A 15578-nucleotide genomic window follows, 5' to 3' on the forward strand; every position below is an offset into this window, starting at 1 on the left:
ACATAAATAATGCAATTTATAAAAAATTCATCAGGTAAAATAACTAGAAAACAGTAACTTCATCTTCCTTGATCCAAGAAAGCACATTTAAGCCAAGCCTGGATGACAACAAATATCCAGCAAACATGTGAAGTTCAGCATGAAGGTGGGATACAGCCCTTACAATTTGAGAAAGAAATATTAAAAAGTGCATTCTTTAGAGACTATATTTGAAATGGCCAAAGAAAAAGTGAAGTATGGCTTGCAAAATGATAAGGACACTGTAGAGGTATCGGACAGATCTGAAAATAAAATATTTAAAGTCTTTTTTTTTTTCTCCTGGGTAGGTAGGCTGTTTTCCCTCCTCAAAAGCACCATTATTTTAGGCATTATGCTTTTCACTGCAACACTATTTTTTCAGAAATATTTAGCATCGTACAAATATAGAAAATGCTACGCATCCTCTTCACCCCACTCCAAGAATAAGACAGACATTTCATTCACTGAGGGCAGTTGCATATCTCATGGTGGGGAAAAAAAAAAAAAAAAAAGGCTTGAAAAAGGTAAATGCAAATTATTTTACCGGCAATTTCGCTGAGCTTTAACACAAACCTTTGGTGAGCCTGTTTGACACACAAAGAGGCTATGTAACTATTCTAACTCCGTCATGCTGTCAGATGCGCTTAATGACTTGTAATATTGATTATGAAACTAGATAGTTTATGAATGTAAGCGTCCTTTATGAAATACATGAACACCTGTTTGCTGAAGAAGTACACGCTTCCACGAATCAGCCAAGAAACACAAATTCAAATGACACTTGCATATTTCTCTGCCACCAAAAGTGAGGGGATCAGTTTATCCATTTATCCCTTTCACATGCATCAAGTTTTAACAGCCCTCCTCCTTCTGGAGGCATTTTTCTATATATACAAACCAAATGTTCCTACAGTTAAAATACAGAAATAATATGTTGCCACAGGCTTGTAAGGTTTAGTTTTTAAACTTAACCAGTTAACGTCCAGTGCAAACTTATAACCATGCATCTTCAGAAAAATGGATTCCCAACACTATCGTTTTCTTATCCTCATCTCAACATTTCATCTGAGGTACAACACATTTAAGCACCAGCTAAGAAAGAATAACCATTATAGGACACACGAGAACAATTTTACTAAGCTCTCATTATGGGAAAAACAACATTTATAGTAGTAAGAGCTCATAAACATACTAATGCTACACTTTCAAATCTAATAACAATAGAATATAGTATGTTCTTTTTAAACATTAAAGCCAGCACTTTGTTTTTATTAAAGGCAGAGTAAAATACAGCGAGAAACCAGCAAATCTAATGATAAGAACTGAAATGCAAACAAAGAATTACGCACCAGCTTGAGAAATACCGCCCCGGTCCCCATTTTAATTCACGCCTTGTTTAATGCATGGGAAGAAGGGAAAAAAGGGGGGGAAGGGGGTGGGCGGGGAGGAAGTAATTTGCCTGCTCACCTGGACACGTTTTCTGGAATGTACTCTAGAACTGGATACCCATCACTTCTTCTGGATGCCAACTCCGAATGCGACTTCCAGGTCTCCACTAGCGTGCTGACGGGAGGGAACGAGCTCAAGTGCTGAAATGCCTGCTCTCGAGCAACCGGCCGCGACAAAGATATCGTGCCTTGGGCACCGATCCTGTAGTGAAACGACTGTCCACCTGAATTTACACCCACTATGGCAGAGGATGGTATACTGTTTTCTTGGTAATAGCTGCCATCGTCAGGCTCCTGCTTAATTCCCACAGGTAGGCCTGGATTTGGAAAACCGCTACCTTCACAACTTCCATCAAACGAAGAAACAGGTGGTCCTAAGATCCCAGAAAGAGAGTAATAGTCTTTGTCATCCATAAAAGAAAAATACGAGCCATCTGTAAATGGGAAAGGATTTACTGTTTGATTCCCTTTAAAAGAGGCACCAGAACAAGGATGCTTGGCCGACTCTTGCTTCACTGGTACTGAAAAGGGGGAATCGGAGTTTATTTTGCTGCTGTCGCCAATGCACGCGCTGCCGAATGAACCGTCTGGCTCGGGTTTTATGAACTGAACGAGGTTCATCTGACTGCTGTTGGAGATGGCGTTCTCCATTTCCTCCATCTTAGGAAACGTGAGTTCTTGAGCACCCTTGTCTTTTGTTTCTGGACTGGGAACAGTATCTTGGCTTCTGCTAGGTCCCGCCGGCGTGCCGGAAGCCAGGAATCCTAGGGAGTTGTTTACAGGGCTACAGATGGATCCCACAGTGCTAACCACTGGACTAGAACGAGTGGACCTATTATTGGCATTGGAAGGGCTGGCAATGGAGCTCCTCGAGTTCAGGTTGGCAGGACTGGACACAGAAGATCGCATAGTGATATTATTGGGACTCGAGACGGGAGATTTCACGCTGCAATGACTGGGAGGACTAGAAATCGGTGATTTCATGCTACTTAAAGGGCTAGAAAGCGGAGACCCGACGTTGCTAACGTGAGCGGGACTGTGCAACATAGACCCTCGGTTTTCCACGTTCGGTGAGCGCGACAAAGGGGTTCCCTGGCTGATGGGGCTGTGCACGGCAAAGTTCCCAAAGCTAGCAGTAGTTGAGGACACAGAGTTAACTCCAGCAGGACTACAGACCGAGGAAACCATGTTCTGAGGGCTGCACCCCGAAGGGCTTTTCTCTTGACACATGATAGGGCTTTTGACGATAGCGTGCATGGCACCACCATTCACAGCGCTCCCGGAGTCCGACATCAAAGACCTCAAGGGCCTGCTAGCGCTGTGGAGGGGAGAAGAGCAATGGCCGTTCTCCTTGTAGAGCTTCACCAGCTGCTCCACGTTCTGGTAGATCTTTCCTGGGCTCCCCTGGTTCTGCTGATCATAGGGGTAATCGGCGTCTCGGATCGAATCCATATATAAACCCATGGATTCGGCCACCGTGGCTGACAGCTCCTTTGACTCTGTTTCAGTTTTGATGTCAGAGGGCAGAAGACCAGGCTGACTGCTGTCTTGCTGCAGGCAGGAGAGTAGCTCAGGTTTTTCTTTGCTGTTTCCTTGAGCGCTGCTGTTGGCAAAAGTGCTGGCAGCACAGCTTACGTTTACAATCTCCATATAGTTACTGTCATCAGTCTGCTCTCCAGCACCTATAGAAGAATACTCCACAGACTGAGAAACTTGACCCCACCGTCTCTCCATATCTAAGCCTTCTGGGTAGCTGTGGTATCCTTTTGTCTCCATAACTAGCAAAGACATATACAAAAAAGTAAAATTAATAAATGACAGGACAGTGCGACTTCCTAAGGAAATTTCCTAATTTCCTAAGGAAAGGAAGCATATCCGCTCACTCTGTCTATCCTCCTCTCTATCAGCCTGCCAGTCCCATTTCCCTGCCCCATCCATCATCTCTCAACCATTTGTCCAATTTCAATCCAATCACGGGAAAAGGTCTCATGGGTATGACAGCCCTATGGGTTCTGAGAGAAAACCGGTCAGCAATTAGAAAAGACCCAAATTATCGCTCCCTGCCTCAAAAGGAAGGGCTCGGAAACGTCAGCACAACAACTGCCCACCCTCACTGGCCGCAGCCCTGTGGCCAGTGAGCAAAAAAGGGAAGAGGGCAGCAAGGACGGAGGGGAACCAGAGAGGTCCTGAAAGGAGGACATGGTGGCGGTAGGCAGGACATAAACCCCGTGCAAACTGTTCAGCACAGCTCTGCTCCTCCGAGGACCTTCCACTGCCATGCTACAGGGACAGCAAAGCGAGGGAGGTTGGTGTGCTAAGAGGGTTTCCCTTCACCATCCAGCATGACACAGGATGCTTCAGAAGGAAGCAGCAGTTCTGCGGGGCCGGGCACCAACTTGCTGCTTCACAGCTGTACAAACTGCTTGTACAGCCACTGGAAGAGGCACGAACGATGGGCTGAGACGGGGGGGAAAGTAATGAAAAAGTTGAATGGGAAATGTTTCTGCCCCAGAGGAAGGGGATCAGATTAGGTGGGGATGTGTGGCTATTAAATGGATCCGGAATTCTGCAAACCTCCACGGCAGCCAGCAAGAGGAATAAATATACATACATATTAAAAAAAAGTAAACCTTGTTCTAAAATAGACCCTAAAAAAACCTTCCCATCCCACATGCCACTCTCTCAAGGCAGGGAGCAAAATGCATGACCTAGCCTCCATTATTCTGAAAATCACGCATAAGTAACAACAATTTTATTTTTTTAAAGGAATTGGCTCACAGTATCATTAGAACTGTAGAAACTCAAGTGCCAATAGTTACAATACCAATATTATGCAATTTTTTGTCCTTTCAGCATGTATTCATTTTCCAATATTTAATTTAGTGTTTAATCCCTTTACTAAACACTACTTAAAAACACTATTTTAAGCAAAATTATAAAAACAAACAAAAAACCCCCTTAAAATGAATGACTCAAATACTTCTTTGCCCTTACTTAGAACTATGGCCCTATGCCTACATTCCCCTCAAGCCCAAATTTTATTAGAACATCATCATATGTATCAAATCACATTCCTATAGTCTAAAATTTTCTGCCAGAAGTGCCTACTTTCATATAAAGTCACTCCCAGATAATCACCTACCCCTGATTTAAGTGCTGAGCAAGCCTAATTCCCAGAGAAATCAATTGCAGCTGTGAGTGACCAGCATTTCTGAAAACCAGGAAACTTAGTTAAGGCTTAAAATTAGGATATAAGTGAATTTTAACCCTCAGAACCACTGCCTGAGTACCAGGAAATCTCAGTTATAGGCCTAACATTACACTGGTGCTCAAGCTTTGTAGGGATCTCTCCCACAGCAATAAATTTCAAATTTCATACATAATCAATAGGCAAGCATACTTCAAAACTTCAGCAAATAAAAACCTGGGTCATACAAAGGAAAAAAAAAAATAAATTAAAATGCCCTGGTCCTGCACTTCCAGAGAGAGAGGCACCGTCTGGTAAATATATCCGAGAGGATCAAGAAACAGCAGAGAGATTATTTGTGGCCTGATACAAGTTCAGTTTAAAATGACAGATATAAATTAGTAAGAATGCAGCAGCAAAGAGATTTTTTGGGAGCACTGGTTTCTGTCACCTCCGAGCGCCTCGGTGGATACTAGAACCAAATAATCATCTCATGGGTTGCTGACGGTGTAACGGTTTGGTTTTGTTCTTCTAAGCAGAACTTATTACAGCTCGACTAGCATGTTTATCCACGGTACCCACACTTCACCTACTGCACAGACATGCCTTTTCACTAACTTTCACTAAGTGAATTTGACTGTGAGCTAAAACATCCACGGACCACAACAGAAGCTGAGTCGCTTTACATATCGGAACCGAGAGCATCTACATCTGATATTTTGCAGAAGGAAGCTTATATTATGAGCACGGCAGTTTCTCCAGACCCGCCTCCCCCCCCCCCCCCAAGTACTCGGATGCTGCGAGTTATGTATTCCACTCCCAAACATATCAACAAACACAGCCCTCTGCAGTACGAGTCTCCGATCAATCACGCATGAAACCAGTTTCGCAGCAACAGTCAAATAAAAAATCAAATGGTACCTGGTATCCCTGCAACCAAAAGGTCACCTAGATACGGGGAAAATCTGAAGTAAATTCAGTTTCGTAACAACTAAACCGATGGCTCAAGCGACCACCCGCTCTTATTTCTCGGTGTTTGTAAACAAAATTTTCTTTAAGTTTCACTGCCTGCGAGCCGCTTCGCTGGCACAAAACTGCCCAGGGGACCAGAGTTTCATCGGCAAGGCTGGGCTGGGGGGGTTTCCCCCTTTCCTCCCCGGGGCAGCGGAGCTCGGCTGGCAGCACGGGCAGGTCGGCTGCCGGCGCCTCCCCCCCGCACCGCTGACCCCGGCACCCCCGCGGCGGGGGGGTGGGTGGTCCCTCCGTCCATCCCGCACACACACACACACACACGCGTGTTAACGACCACGCAGGCAGCGCGCACGCTTATTTCTCTATCTGCCCTACGCTACGTGGAGCATCACCGCGACTCCCGGGTAGAAGGCACTGCTTTGCACCCCTAACCGCCCCCACGCCGGTCCGCTTTCCCGCAGGTACAACCCGGATTGTCACGCGTGGGGGAACCCAGCAGAGCCCGGGAAGGAGCTCGCTCCCTCCCTCCCTCCCTCCCTCCCTCACAGGCTCCCGCCGGGGGGAGCGGGGGAGAGGGATCCCGAGAGCCCCAGCCCGCCTCGCCTGCTCCCTCCCGCCGCCCGGTCCCCCAAGCGATGCAGAAAAGCGCTTTTTTTCCGCGCAAACGCCGCTCCCCACCCCCCACGGCGCAGAGCGTCTGGATTATCTCCGTGACACACACCACCCCCCATCGCCCCCCGAGCCCCGAAGTGCCCCCTCCCCCGCCCCGCCACACCCCGCCAGTCCCACCTCCCGGTGCGGGTCGGGGAGCGGCGCCCCCCGCCCCGCCGCCCCTCACGTCGGCCCCGGCCCCGCGGTAACTGTTGCGGCGGGGCGCGTCCCCGAGCCCCCGCCGGCGCGGAGGGCGGCGCGGAGCGGCGGGGCGGGCGGCGCTCACCCCCCTCCCCCGCCTGCCCGCCCGCCCGAGGCGCGCTGCGCCGCGCCGCGCCGCCCGGTGACACGGAGCGGCACCCGGGAGGGGACGGGAAAAGGTGCCAAGTCCTTTAAAAACATGTCACATGCCCAGATAAAGTTCAAGTTTACGTCCCGCCCGCCGCCCGTCCTCATTGGCGGACGGGACGCGGAGCGCCGCGCGGCTGGGGCCAGGCCGCCGCCCCATTGGCTGGGGTGCGCCGTCAGTCACCCGCCGGGCGACATGACTGATACAAAGTTGCTGCGACACAGGCTGGAAAACGCATCTCCTTAAAGCCGCAGGGGCCGCCGCGGCCGCGCAGCCCCCGGGCGCCAGCCCCGCCAGGGAACCGGCGGGCCCCCACCTGCCGTCCCCCCTCACACCCCCCCCCCCCGAGGCGCCCCCGGGGAAGGGTCGCGGGGCATCAGGCCGGGGCCCCCCGCGGGCAGGTGAGGTGCGCGGGGCGCGGCCGCCCCCGCCCGGTGCCCGCGCCGTGCGGGCGGCAGGGCCGGGCATCGCCTCTCCGCCGGCCCGGGATTTCCGCCTTGCAGCGGTGCGTGAATATGCACGGTACCGATGCAGCGGTGATTTAACCGAAAAATTTAAAAAAAAAAAAAAAAAAAAAAGAAAAAAATGAAAGAGCGGAGCGGCGGACCACGGGAGGGTTCAAGGACTCGTCCTCCGCTCTCCGGCGGGCTGGCTCCGCTCCGCGGCAGCCGCGCATCCCGCCGGGCTCCCCCGCCCGCTGCCTCCCCCCACCCAGGGGCAGCGACAGGGGCCGCCGGGACGGCACCCGGCTCCGGGGCACTGCGCCCCCCCCCCCCCCCCCGCCGGTGTCCCCTCCAGCGCCCGCGTCCCGGCTGCAGGAATACCCTTTTCACAGGGAAGGAAAAAAAAAAAAAAAAAAAAGACGCCGAGCAAACTTTCAGGCGATGCGCTCCGAACTCGCTCCGTCAATAACGCCCCCAGCCCGCGGCGAGCGGCCGGCAGCCGCTGACACCCCGCTCCCACACGGCCCCGGCGCCCGCCGAGCTCCGGCCCCGGCCCCGACCCGACCCCCAGGTGCGCTCCGCGGCCCCGCGGGGTGACAGAGGTGCCCCTGGGAGCGGGGCGGGGGGCTGAGCCCGCCGGGCAGCGGCAGCGCCGTGCATCGCGCTGGGGCACCGCGCACCTTCGCCCGAAATCGCCCCCTGCGCGCACGCACGCACACGAACGCGCAGATCCGCGTATGCTCCGGGGAGCGGGGTTTGTATTCAGTAGTCACAGGGAAAGCGCAAACATCCCCAGGATTTTGGGTGTCACGTGCCCCTCTCATTTTCATATTCTGCCCAATATCGACCCGCACTCGCGGGCCCGGCGGCAACGGGCCGAGGCGGCGGCTCCCACCGCAGGCGGCGCGACCCGCGGAGCAGCCGCCGCCGCCGCCGCGCTTCCCCGCGGCGCTGGCGCGGGCGCTGCCGAGCAATGGACGTGTCCTTCCCGCGAAGTTTTCACTGATGGGGACGGGACTGGCCGTGACCTGGATACGCCGGCTGGTGTGGCGGACACCCGCCCGGCCCCCGCCGCCCGCTGCCCCCCGCGCCGCTCCGCGCCCCGCGCAAGTGTCCGCGCTGCACTCACCTCCCCTACGACATGGTGGCACGGCGGGAGGAGGCACGGCCCCCGGCTACTGCCAGCAAACCATCCGAGAGCCCGCACCGTCACCAAAAAAAAAAAAAAAAAAGAAAAAAAAAGAAAAAAAAAAAAGTACGCGGAGGAAACGCCGGGAGCGGGGTCGGGCAGCGGGAAGGGCGCTGCTGGCGGGGTCGGCGGGAGGGGGCTGCGGCGGCGGCAGGCGGCGGCGGGGTGCCCGCGGCTCGGCGCGGCGCGGCTGGGCGGACAGCTCCCACCATGGACGCCTAGGTGGGTGGGTGTTCCCGCGGGTCACACCCTCGCCCGCCGGCGGAGAGGAGCGGGGGGTGGATCCAGCACCGGCGGGGGGGGGTGTAAGCGGGGGAATTTGAGGGGGGAAAGAGGGGGGCGGGGGGGGGGTAAGGAGAGAGACACCCTCCAAAAAAAAAAACCCCAAGCCCGAAAAAAAAAAACTTATGTCATTCCAGGTAAAACTCCCATCTGCGCCACCAAGGAAGAGGAGGGAGAGGAGGGAGGAGAGCGGCGAGGGTGTAAACTTTTTCCTCCCCCCCGCCCCCCCCCGGTGCCGCCCGGCCCCTCGCAGCGCCCGGCGGCCGCACCGCCCCCGCCGCCCCCTCCCGCGCCGCCCGCCCCGGCGGCTCCCGGCGGCGCGGCGCCGCGGGGTTTCTCACGCACGGAGCCCGCCGCCGCCGCGGTTCCTGGTTCGCGGAGCCGCCGGAGGAAGGGAAGGAGGGCGGGCGGCAGGGAGGCAGGGCGGGCGGCGGGGGAGGAGTGTCTCCCCGCGCCCTTCCCCAGGCGGAGCGTCTCTCCCGGCCCCGGCGGCGGCGGCGGCGGAGCCCCCCCCCCCTCCACCGCCGCCTCCGACCGCTCCGCTCGGCCCCCGGGCGGGCTGCGGGGAGCGGGGCTCCCCTAGACGGGATTTCGGGAGGAGGCTGCGCCTTCCCGCTGGGCCTGCGCCTTCCTTCGCCCCCTCCCGCTGCTGCCAGATGGGGGGAGCCGGGCCCCTCTCTGTGTCCCCCCCCCACCCGGCGTGCCCTCCCGTCCCGGTGTAACGCCGGGGAGGGGGCGCGTCCCCGCGGCAGTCGTGCGGCTGCGGTGGAGCAAACCCATCCTGATTTAAGACATTAAAAAAAAAAATAAATCGGTGCTAACATCGATGCTGCTTTTAAATTAATACTTCACTTGTGGCTAAGATCTTTTAAAACTGATTATTTTTAAGTTCAGGGTATTAAGTGTCTCTTCATTTAAATGTATTAAGGAAAAAAATTAGGCATTGGAAGGAGGAAAAAGTTGGCCCTATGTTAATAGCCTCAATGAAGTCTTTAAACATGTTAAAGGACTGCTCACAGGGAATTTGACCTGTGCAGAAGCCTCTGTAGGATCGGGGCCTTAGAAAAGGCGAATAGTTTATCAGCTGTTGTTTGCATCCATCAAAGTTTGTGGGTAACTTGATAAATGTTAAACGGGGAAGCATAAAGTGCTGGTAAAGCCAGACTTGGAGATAACGGCACATTCAATAGCTTAATTTCACAATTAGTTTGCTATATTATTGGAAGCAAATCATATTTCACTGTGCCTACACTAGTGCTCTATTTTTAGCCATAATGTAGCTAAAAAGGAGGAACCTACTGAGATGTATTATAACATCGAATGCGAACAATTCTCTCTCTTTTTACTCATTTCATGTCATACATCTGGTTTGGAATACAGCTAATTTATTAATCAAGCAGAGCTACCTCGGGTGGGTTGGAGGCTGCAGTTCCAAGGCAGAGGAAAGTTGCATGCAACTCTGCAAGTAACCCGGCAAATCGCAGTCATGCAAAAAGCAGCCAAGCACGTTGGCTGGTCTGTTGGTTACTGCCGTACCAAGCACAACTATTTTGGCTTAATTTATAGTAACGGTGTATTTGGCTGATTAGTTGCACTTCTTTTGTCTTACTCTTCCTGCTATTCTTGGGTTTTTTGCAGGGCGAAGGTGTAAGTGAAGAAGGCATCTGAAATGCCTGGAGGTAGCCTCAGTCTTAGTGTTGCATCATCTTTTTTCTTTTTTAAAAAACCAAACAAAAACCCCCAAAGGAGAGAGAAAATAAAATTGAGGGAGTATATCTATCTTCTGTCTTAATAGCAAATGTTTGATATTCCCCCCCCCCCCCCCGCATCGTTTAATGTAGAGATGGCTGCTGGAAGTATAAAGCACCTTTCCCAGTACAGGCAAGATGCTCAGAGATTTTCCACAAATTCTGTAGAAACCTCATTTGTTTTCTGCTTGTGGTTCACAGGAGCACTTAGCTTTTTAGTGGTTGACACTATATCTATATTTAGCAGCATTTTAACAGCTGTCACTAACAACTAAGATCTCATCTTGAACGGAGAAGGGAGATTATCTGTTTTATTTAAAAAATCAAACTACATAATTGTCAGATTATAAAACGCAATTTGGATCTTTATCTGTGAAGAGAAAAGGCTATCTTTTCTCATTATGCCAATTCCACGAAAAAAAAAGGGACCTGTAGTAGGCTTGATAAAATAATGAATGGGCTTTGCAAGGTTTGGAAATAAGGCTATTCAAAGGCATACAAATATATATATATATATATATATATAGCGCACATTTCAAATTCCGTTAAAAGTGGTCCTGGTACTGTCTTCTGCAGCTGTGTCGCGATGGGGGAAACCGCAAAGAGTCAAGTCGTAGTTTTCCAAGTAGGTCAAGAGGAGCAGCACGGACACCTCCGATGAGCGATTCTCTTCCCTCGCGTTAGATTTTGTAAGAGGTTAACTCATGTCAGACACATGACACTGAAAGCAGCAGACAGACAAGTGTAAGCCACTCTGTAGCAGATGTCATCTCTGTTCCTAAAGATAGTGGTAAATTTGCTATGGATAATGCATTACAAAACAAGATAACACTGAAACTCGGCAAGTGTCAAATTTTACCTCCTCCCATGCTCAGTAAAGCGAGCGAATTGGTATTAGGGGCTGCAGGAGCAGCGATGTAGTGTAAAAGCAGCCTACTGTACTGTCTTACTTAGAGGTCATGTGCCCTATTTTGAGAACTGAACCAAAGCGGATGAAGTTTTGAGTCGGTTCCAACTAAGGCAGCTGGGCATTTCCCACTTCTCTCCAGCTCCAGCCCGGGAAAGCAGGCAATCACATGGTCACATATATTATTCGTTTACCTGATATTATTCACTGTAAATTTAATTTTTATGCTGTTTGGCTCATGTGCTTGTGATTACTCGAGATTTATAGCTGATGGGGAGGAGCTGCATTTCGGGAAGACACTGGAAAAACATTGGGGATGACAGATGAGAGTTTACTTTCCCTGTCCAACAGGTGCGAGTCTTCCGAGAGAGGAGTCCACAGTCTTCTCCGGCTTAATTGTGTTAAAGCTAATTTCCTGAGCCATGCTGAAAGTCTTTAGAATTCTTTACAAGCCCTGGGAAAATGTAAGTAAGCATGTTTTCAATATGGTATGCTTCTGTTCTCCTATATATCAATATTTTATCTCTTCAATCTGATTTTGAACAATTTTGTTTTCTAATTATAGATGAATCTTTTAGCTGGGCAACAGAACATGTTCCCTTTTAACCTGGATTCTTTCTTTTCTGTCTTTTCTTTTCTTCTTTTTTAAATGCTCCTTAATGGCCCACGTTATAAGTGTGGTTGAACCACATCTAAGTATAGTACAATTGCATTTTCCACTGCATATTGGCGTTAGCAACCACTTGCTTGTGTAAAAGGCCAAGGCATGCATTTGAAAACACAGATTTCCAATATGTTTAAAATCACAGTTTTTGTTGATGATTAGCACCGATAGTTCCATCCATTTCAAAATGAAAACGTCTCACAAAGAATCACCTCTTGTTGTGTAATAGGTCTCGTCGACAATGGTAGGGCAAAAGAAGCACAAGGCGTAACACATAGGCAGTACTTTGTATTTTTTGTAGCTTTAATAGTGCTGCATCTGTTTACATTGTTTATAGTCAACTTCTGTTTACTACTTGTACTGTTATTTGTAAGAAAATGTAATTTGTAGAAAATGGAACATTAAAAAAATTGTGATCACCACAGTATGCAAACTTATTTCAATATTAATGAATTTCAAACAATAAAAGGTAGTGGCAGCTAATTGTATCTTAATATTTATCTACTACCTACTGGCATTTTTACAGTATCAAATGGTAACTCATACCTTAATCTGATTAAAATTTTGTAGTAACCATAATAGTACCGCACCTATGCCAAAAATCCAGACATAGTGTTTAACAGCAGTAAAAATAAGAGAGCAAAGAACACCCTCCAGCACTTAATAAACATATCAAATGCAAATTGGAGGAAATTATTTAATCACTCTATAGGCTAGTTAATTTTGATGATTATTCACCGTTCTAGTAGCAATACTTAGCATGGAACAAGTTAGTATCAAAATTATCATGACACCAAGGTCGTAAGTAGAATTTGAAACTTGCTGTATAGAGGAAATTACCTTCCTGATTGAGTGAAGGTGCAGCTTTAAAGCTCCTACAGCAAAAGGAAAATGTAATTTTCCAGATTCTTCTATAATCCTGAAATTACCTGCTCTCAGATATTATGCAATGAGAGCCAGTTTGATATTAACCTACATGATCACGTTCATTTGAGACTTGAAAGACCTTTGTTTTCTAATTTTTTAAAAATCTTTATTTCCTGGAAAAGAGAGATTTTGGATGGACTCTCCCCAAAGCATACAGTGAAGAGACTGAAGAGAGCGATGCTATGAAGCTGAGTTAAGACGCTGCTCAAGAAAAGTGTTAATTTAACATGTGCCAAGACAGAAAAGGAAAAAAAAAAATCTATTGATTTCGTGGAAGTTGCACTGCTTTCCCAAATATTCATATATTAAATACTTGCTTCCTATGTAGGCTATGGTCCAGCTCGAGAACCTCATTCAATGTGCCCCTGGGCCCAAGCTGGAAACTTGACCTTGCACGACATGGAGAGTTGGTCCTTGTCAGGTGCATGTTGATTTACATAGATTTGGTTAAGAAAGAAATATATTTGCCACCAGGAACCAGAAGTCAGTATTCTGAGAAAGTGTCCTGGCTTTGAAGATGAAGGTCACACTGGAATTTGTCTGGCCTAGACTAAATATCTGGTAACCAAAGGTCATGCGTTCCAAAATTTTCCCACTGCGCTCGCTGATACTTGGCCCACAAGCCAGGAGCAACAGAAATTTTGACACATTGGATGGGTTTGTCCCTAATGGCCCCAAACACGTGCAAATAAACAGAGTGATTCACAGGCAAGAGTAGATAACCTCACCAACCCAGTCACCTGGCTATGGTTTATTCTCGCATGAGCGTGAAGTGACAGTCGCTCAGCTTGGTTTCCAAAAACGATGCTGTCAGTGTATCAGTGCTTGTACAATCCTGGTGCCTGCAGCATCCAACTACCACGCAGACCTATTTCTTCTGACCTGTGGAAAGAAGAGAAGCATTATCACCGTTTTATAGACAGGGAGCAGAGGAACAAAGAGATTGCAGGATTTATCTCAGGTCCCCTTAGGAAGCTATGACAAAGCTCGGTACTTCCCAAATCCCAGCTCGCTGCTTTTCATCACAGGACCAGATTTCCTTTTCAGCCGTTGTCTTCCCAAGATTGCTGCGTGAGCATGAATGACGTATAGTTAAAACACATTTGGTTGTTGTCTGGGGAAGGAAAACGCGTGGTGGTCTGTTTGAATGTATTCATTATTGAAGTGAATTTAGAAAACCCATATTGTTGAGGCTTTTTACCGTATGGATTAGCAGCAGCCACTAAAGATTGACGTTACCTTGCCTGCTTGAGCCTGGTCAGAAGAGTCGCATTCCATGAATGTGCAAGAATTTCTGGCATGAATTCTTGTACATGCACATTTACATTTTGGCTTCTGTGCATGCTGTTCATGCGCTCACCACTTTGAACTCTGCTTTTCATGAGTAATTCCGACAACAAAATTCACTCCTTCATATATACATGGAAAGCAAACACAAAAGAGGTAGGAACATGGCCAAATGAAAGTAATTTCAGATGTTTTTTCTTTATTTATTTATTTTGCTGGCTCTGGCTGGACAGTCACAAGAGTAGAAATTATATACCCCTCTCAAGATTTCTAAAGGAAGATCAGCCAGGACTCAAAGGAAATCTTGTTTGTTTAAGAGTCAAAGTTGGTTCAGGGTGGGAATGATAAAGGGTTTAGCAAACAAGAGTTCCTCCCAAAGTGGTTCAGTTATGTCCCCTACGCATGAAAAAACGAGCCTATCGGAAATCTTTTGTGTTCAACAGCTGCACAGAAGACGTGATTACTTCTAAATGTAAGATGAGGTACCTATCTTTTTAATCTGGTTCCTTTGGTTCTGTTCTGGTGAGAAGACACCTGTCACCGAGATGCTAGTCCTGCAGATGAACTTCATTTTTCCAGTCCTGAGCATTACTCTTTTCCGTAAGAAGAATGCATAAGAGTAGTGAAAGGAATCACAGGTTTGTTTAAGGAAATAGAGATGCTGAGCTGGATTTGCAGTATTTATACTACTTCTATATAATTGTAACAATAGTGATTGTAACATGATTTACACTGTCAGGAGAGAAAGAAATAGACCTTCTTTTACTGGGAATCATAAACAAATGAATAAACAAACTAGGGAGTACACTCCATGTGTGCATTTTTATTTCGGAGCTTATACTGAAGGGTGTCTGGTTCTAAGCAGGTGCTTCCTTGTAAAGCCATTGTGGAGAGCAAATGAGTCCCAGGGACTGTCGCTCCTTGTTGATCGTCAGTGGGTGTAGATGCAGTAGATGTAAAGGTCTATGACTCACTGAGCTTTCTAAGGTGAAACCAGAAGAGAGTAGATAATTGCACCATTATAAAAAGAATTATCACAGATTGATTACAGAAAAAAAAAATCTTCTAGTGGTGCCGTGACTCTTGGGAACTAAAATAGGGGATGAGATCAAAAGTGAGGAGTTTATGTCAAGGAATGGCAAAGTGTCCCCTCTAACTGATCCTTTTTAATCAAACATGCCAAAAAGATGATTTCTAGGATTGAAGGTATAATAGGTCAAAACAGCCTAAGGTACTTCCCCATGCCAGTTCTGATGAAAATAAAAAAAGACTAATCAAAGAGACAAAATGACACAGGCACGAAATTTCCGAATCCAGAGATTACTGGAATACTTCATAAAAGAGATGATGCAACCTTCTGCCTTATGTACAAAAAAGATGCTGAGTTCAATATTGCCCCATCTAGTTTGATAATCTGTAAATTGAAGAGGGAGAGGGAGGGATTGCGGATAATCCAGATTGATATGAGAACTACAAACACTCAGGGTGATATGAAGAAGGCATTTC

At 48.4% G+C, this 15578-nt stretch overlaps 1 protein-coding gene and 1 long non-coding RNA gene across 7 annotated transcripts in view; one reads left to right on the forward strand and one right to left on the reverse strand.

Annotated features, from left to right (window-relative positions):
- NR3C2 (nuclear receptor subfamily 3 group C member 2) overlaps positions 1–8552 on the reverse strand; it is a 218241-nt gene extending 209689 nt beyond the window's left edge. The window contains exons 1-2 of one of the 4 annotated variants that reach the window (XM_075751262.1): positions 8198–8550; positions 1486–3244 (exon numbers count right to left, since the gene is read on the reverse strand). In XM_075751262.1, coding sequence (XP_075607377.1) covers positions 1486–3242 — 1757 coding nt within the window. In that variant the 5' untranslated portion in view covers positions 3243–3244; positions 8198–8550. Of the gene's footprint in view, positions 1–1485; positions 3258–5574; positions 5933–8197 lie in introns of those variants that run through there. The other 3 variants (XM_075751263.1, XM_075751264.1, XM_075751261.1) reach the window with 3 other exon arrangements.
- Positions 5954–14879, forward strand: LOC142601680 (uncharacterized). Of its 3 annotated transcripts, none has more exons than XR_012835241.1 (3): positions 5954–6086; positions 11546–11662; positions 14600–14879. It is a non-coding gene; the product is annotated as an uncharacterized LOC142601680 (long non-coding RNA). The 3 variants fall into 3 exon arrangements; XR_012835242.1 differs by lacking the exon at positions 5954–6086 and adding an exon at positions 8375–8479; XR_012835240.1 differs by lacking the exon at positions 5954–6086 and adding an exon at positions 11308–11366.
- Positions 14880–15578: the final 699 nt, after the last annotated feature.

Source organism: Balearica regulorum, chromosome 4 (assembly GCF_011004875.1).
Source record: "Balearica regulorum gibbericeps isolate bBalReg1 chromosome 4, bBalReg1.pri, whole genome shotgun sequence".
In the NCBI taxonomy this organism is placed as follows: domain Eukaryota; kingdom Metazoa; phylum Chordata; class Aves; order Gruiformes; family Gruidae; genus Balearica; species Balearica regulorum.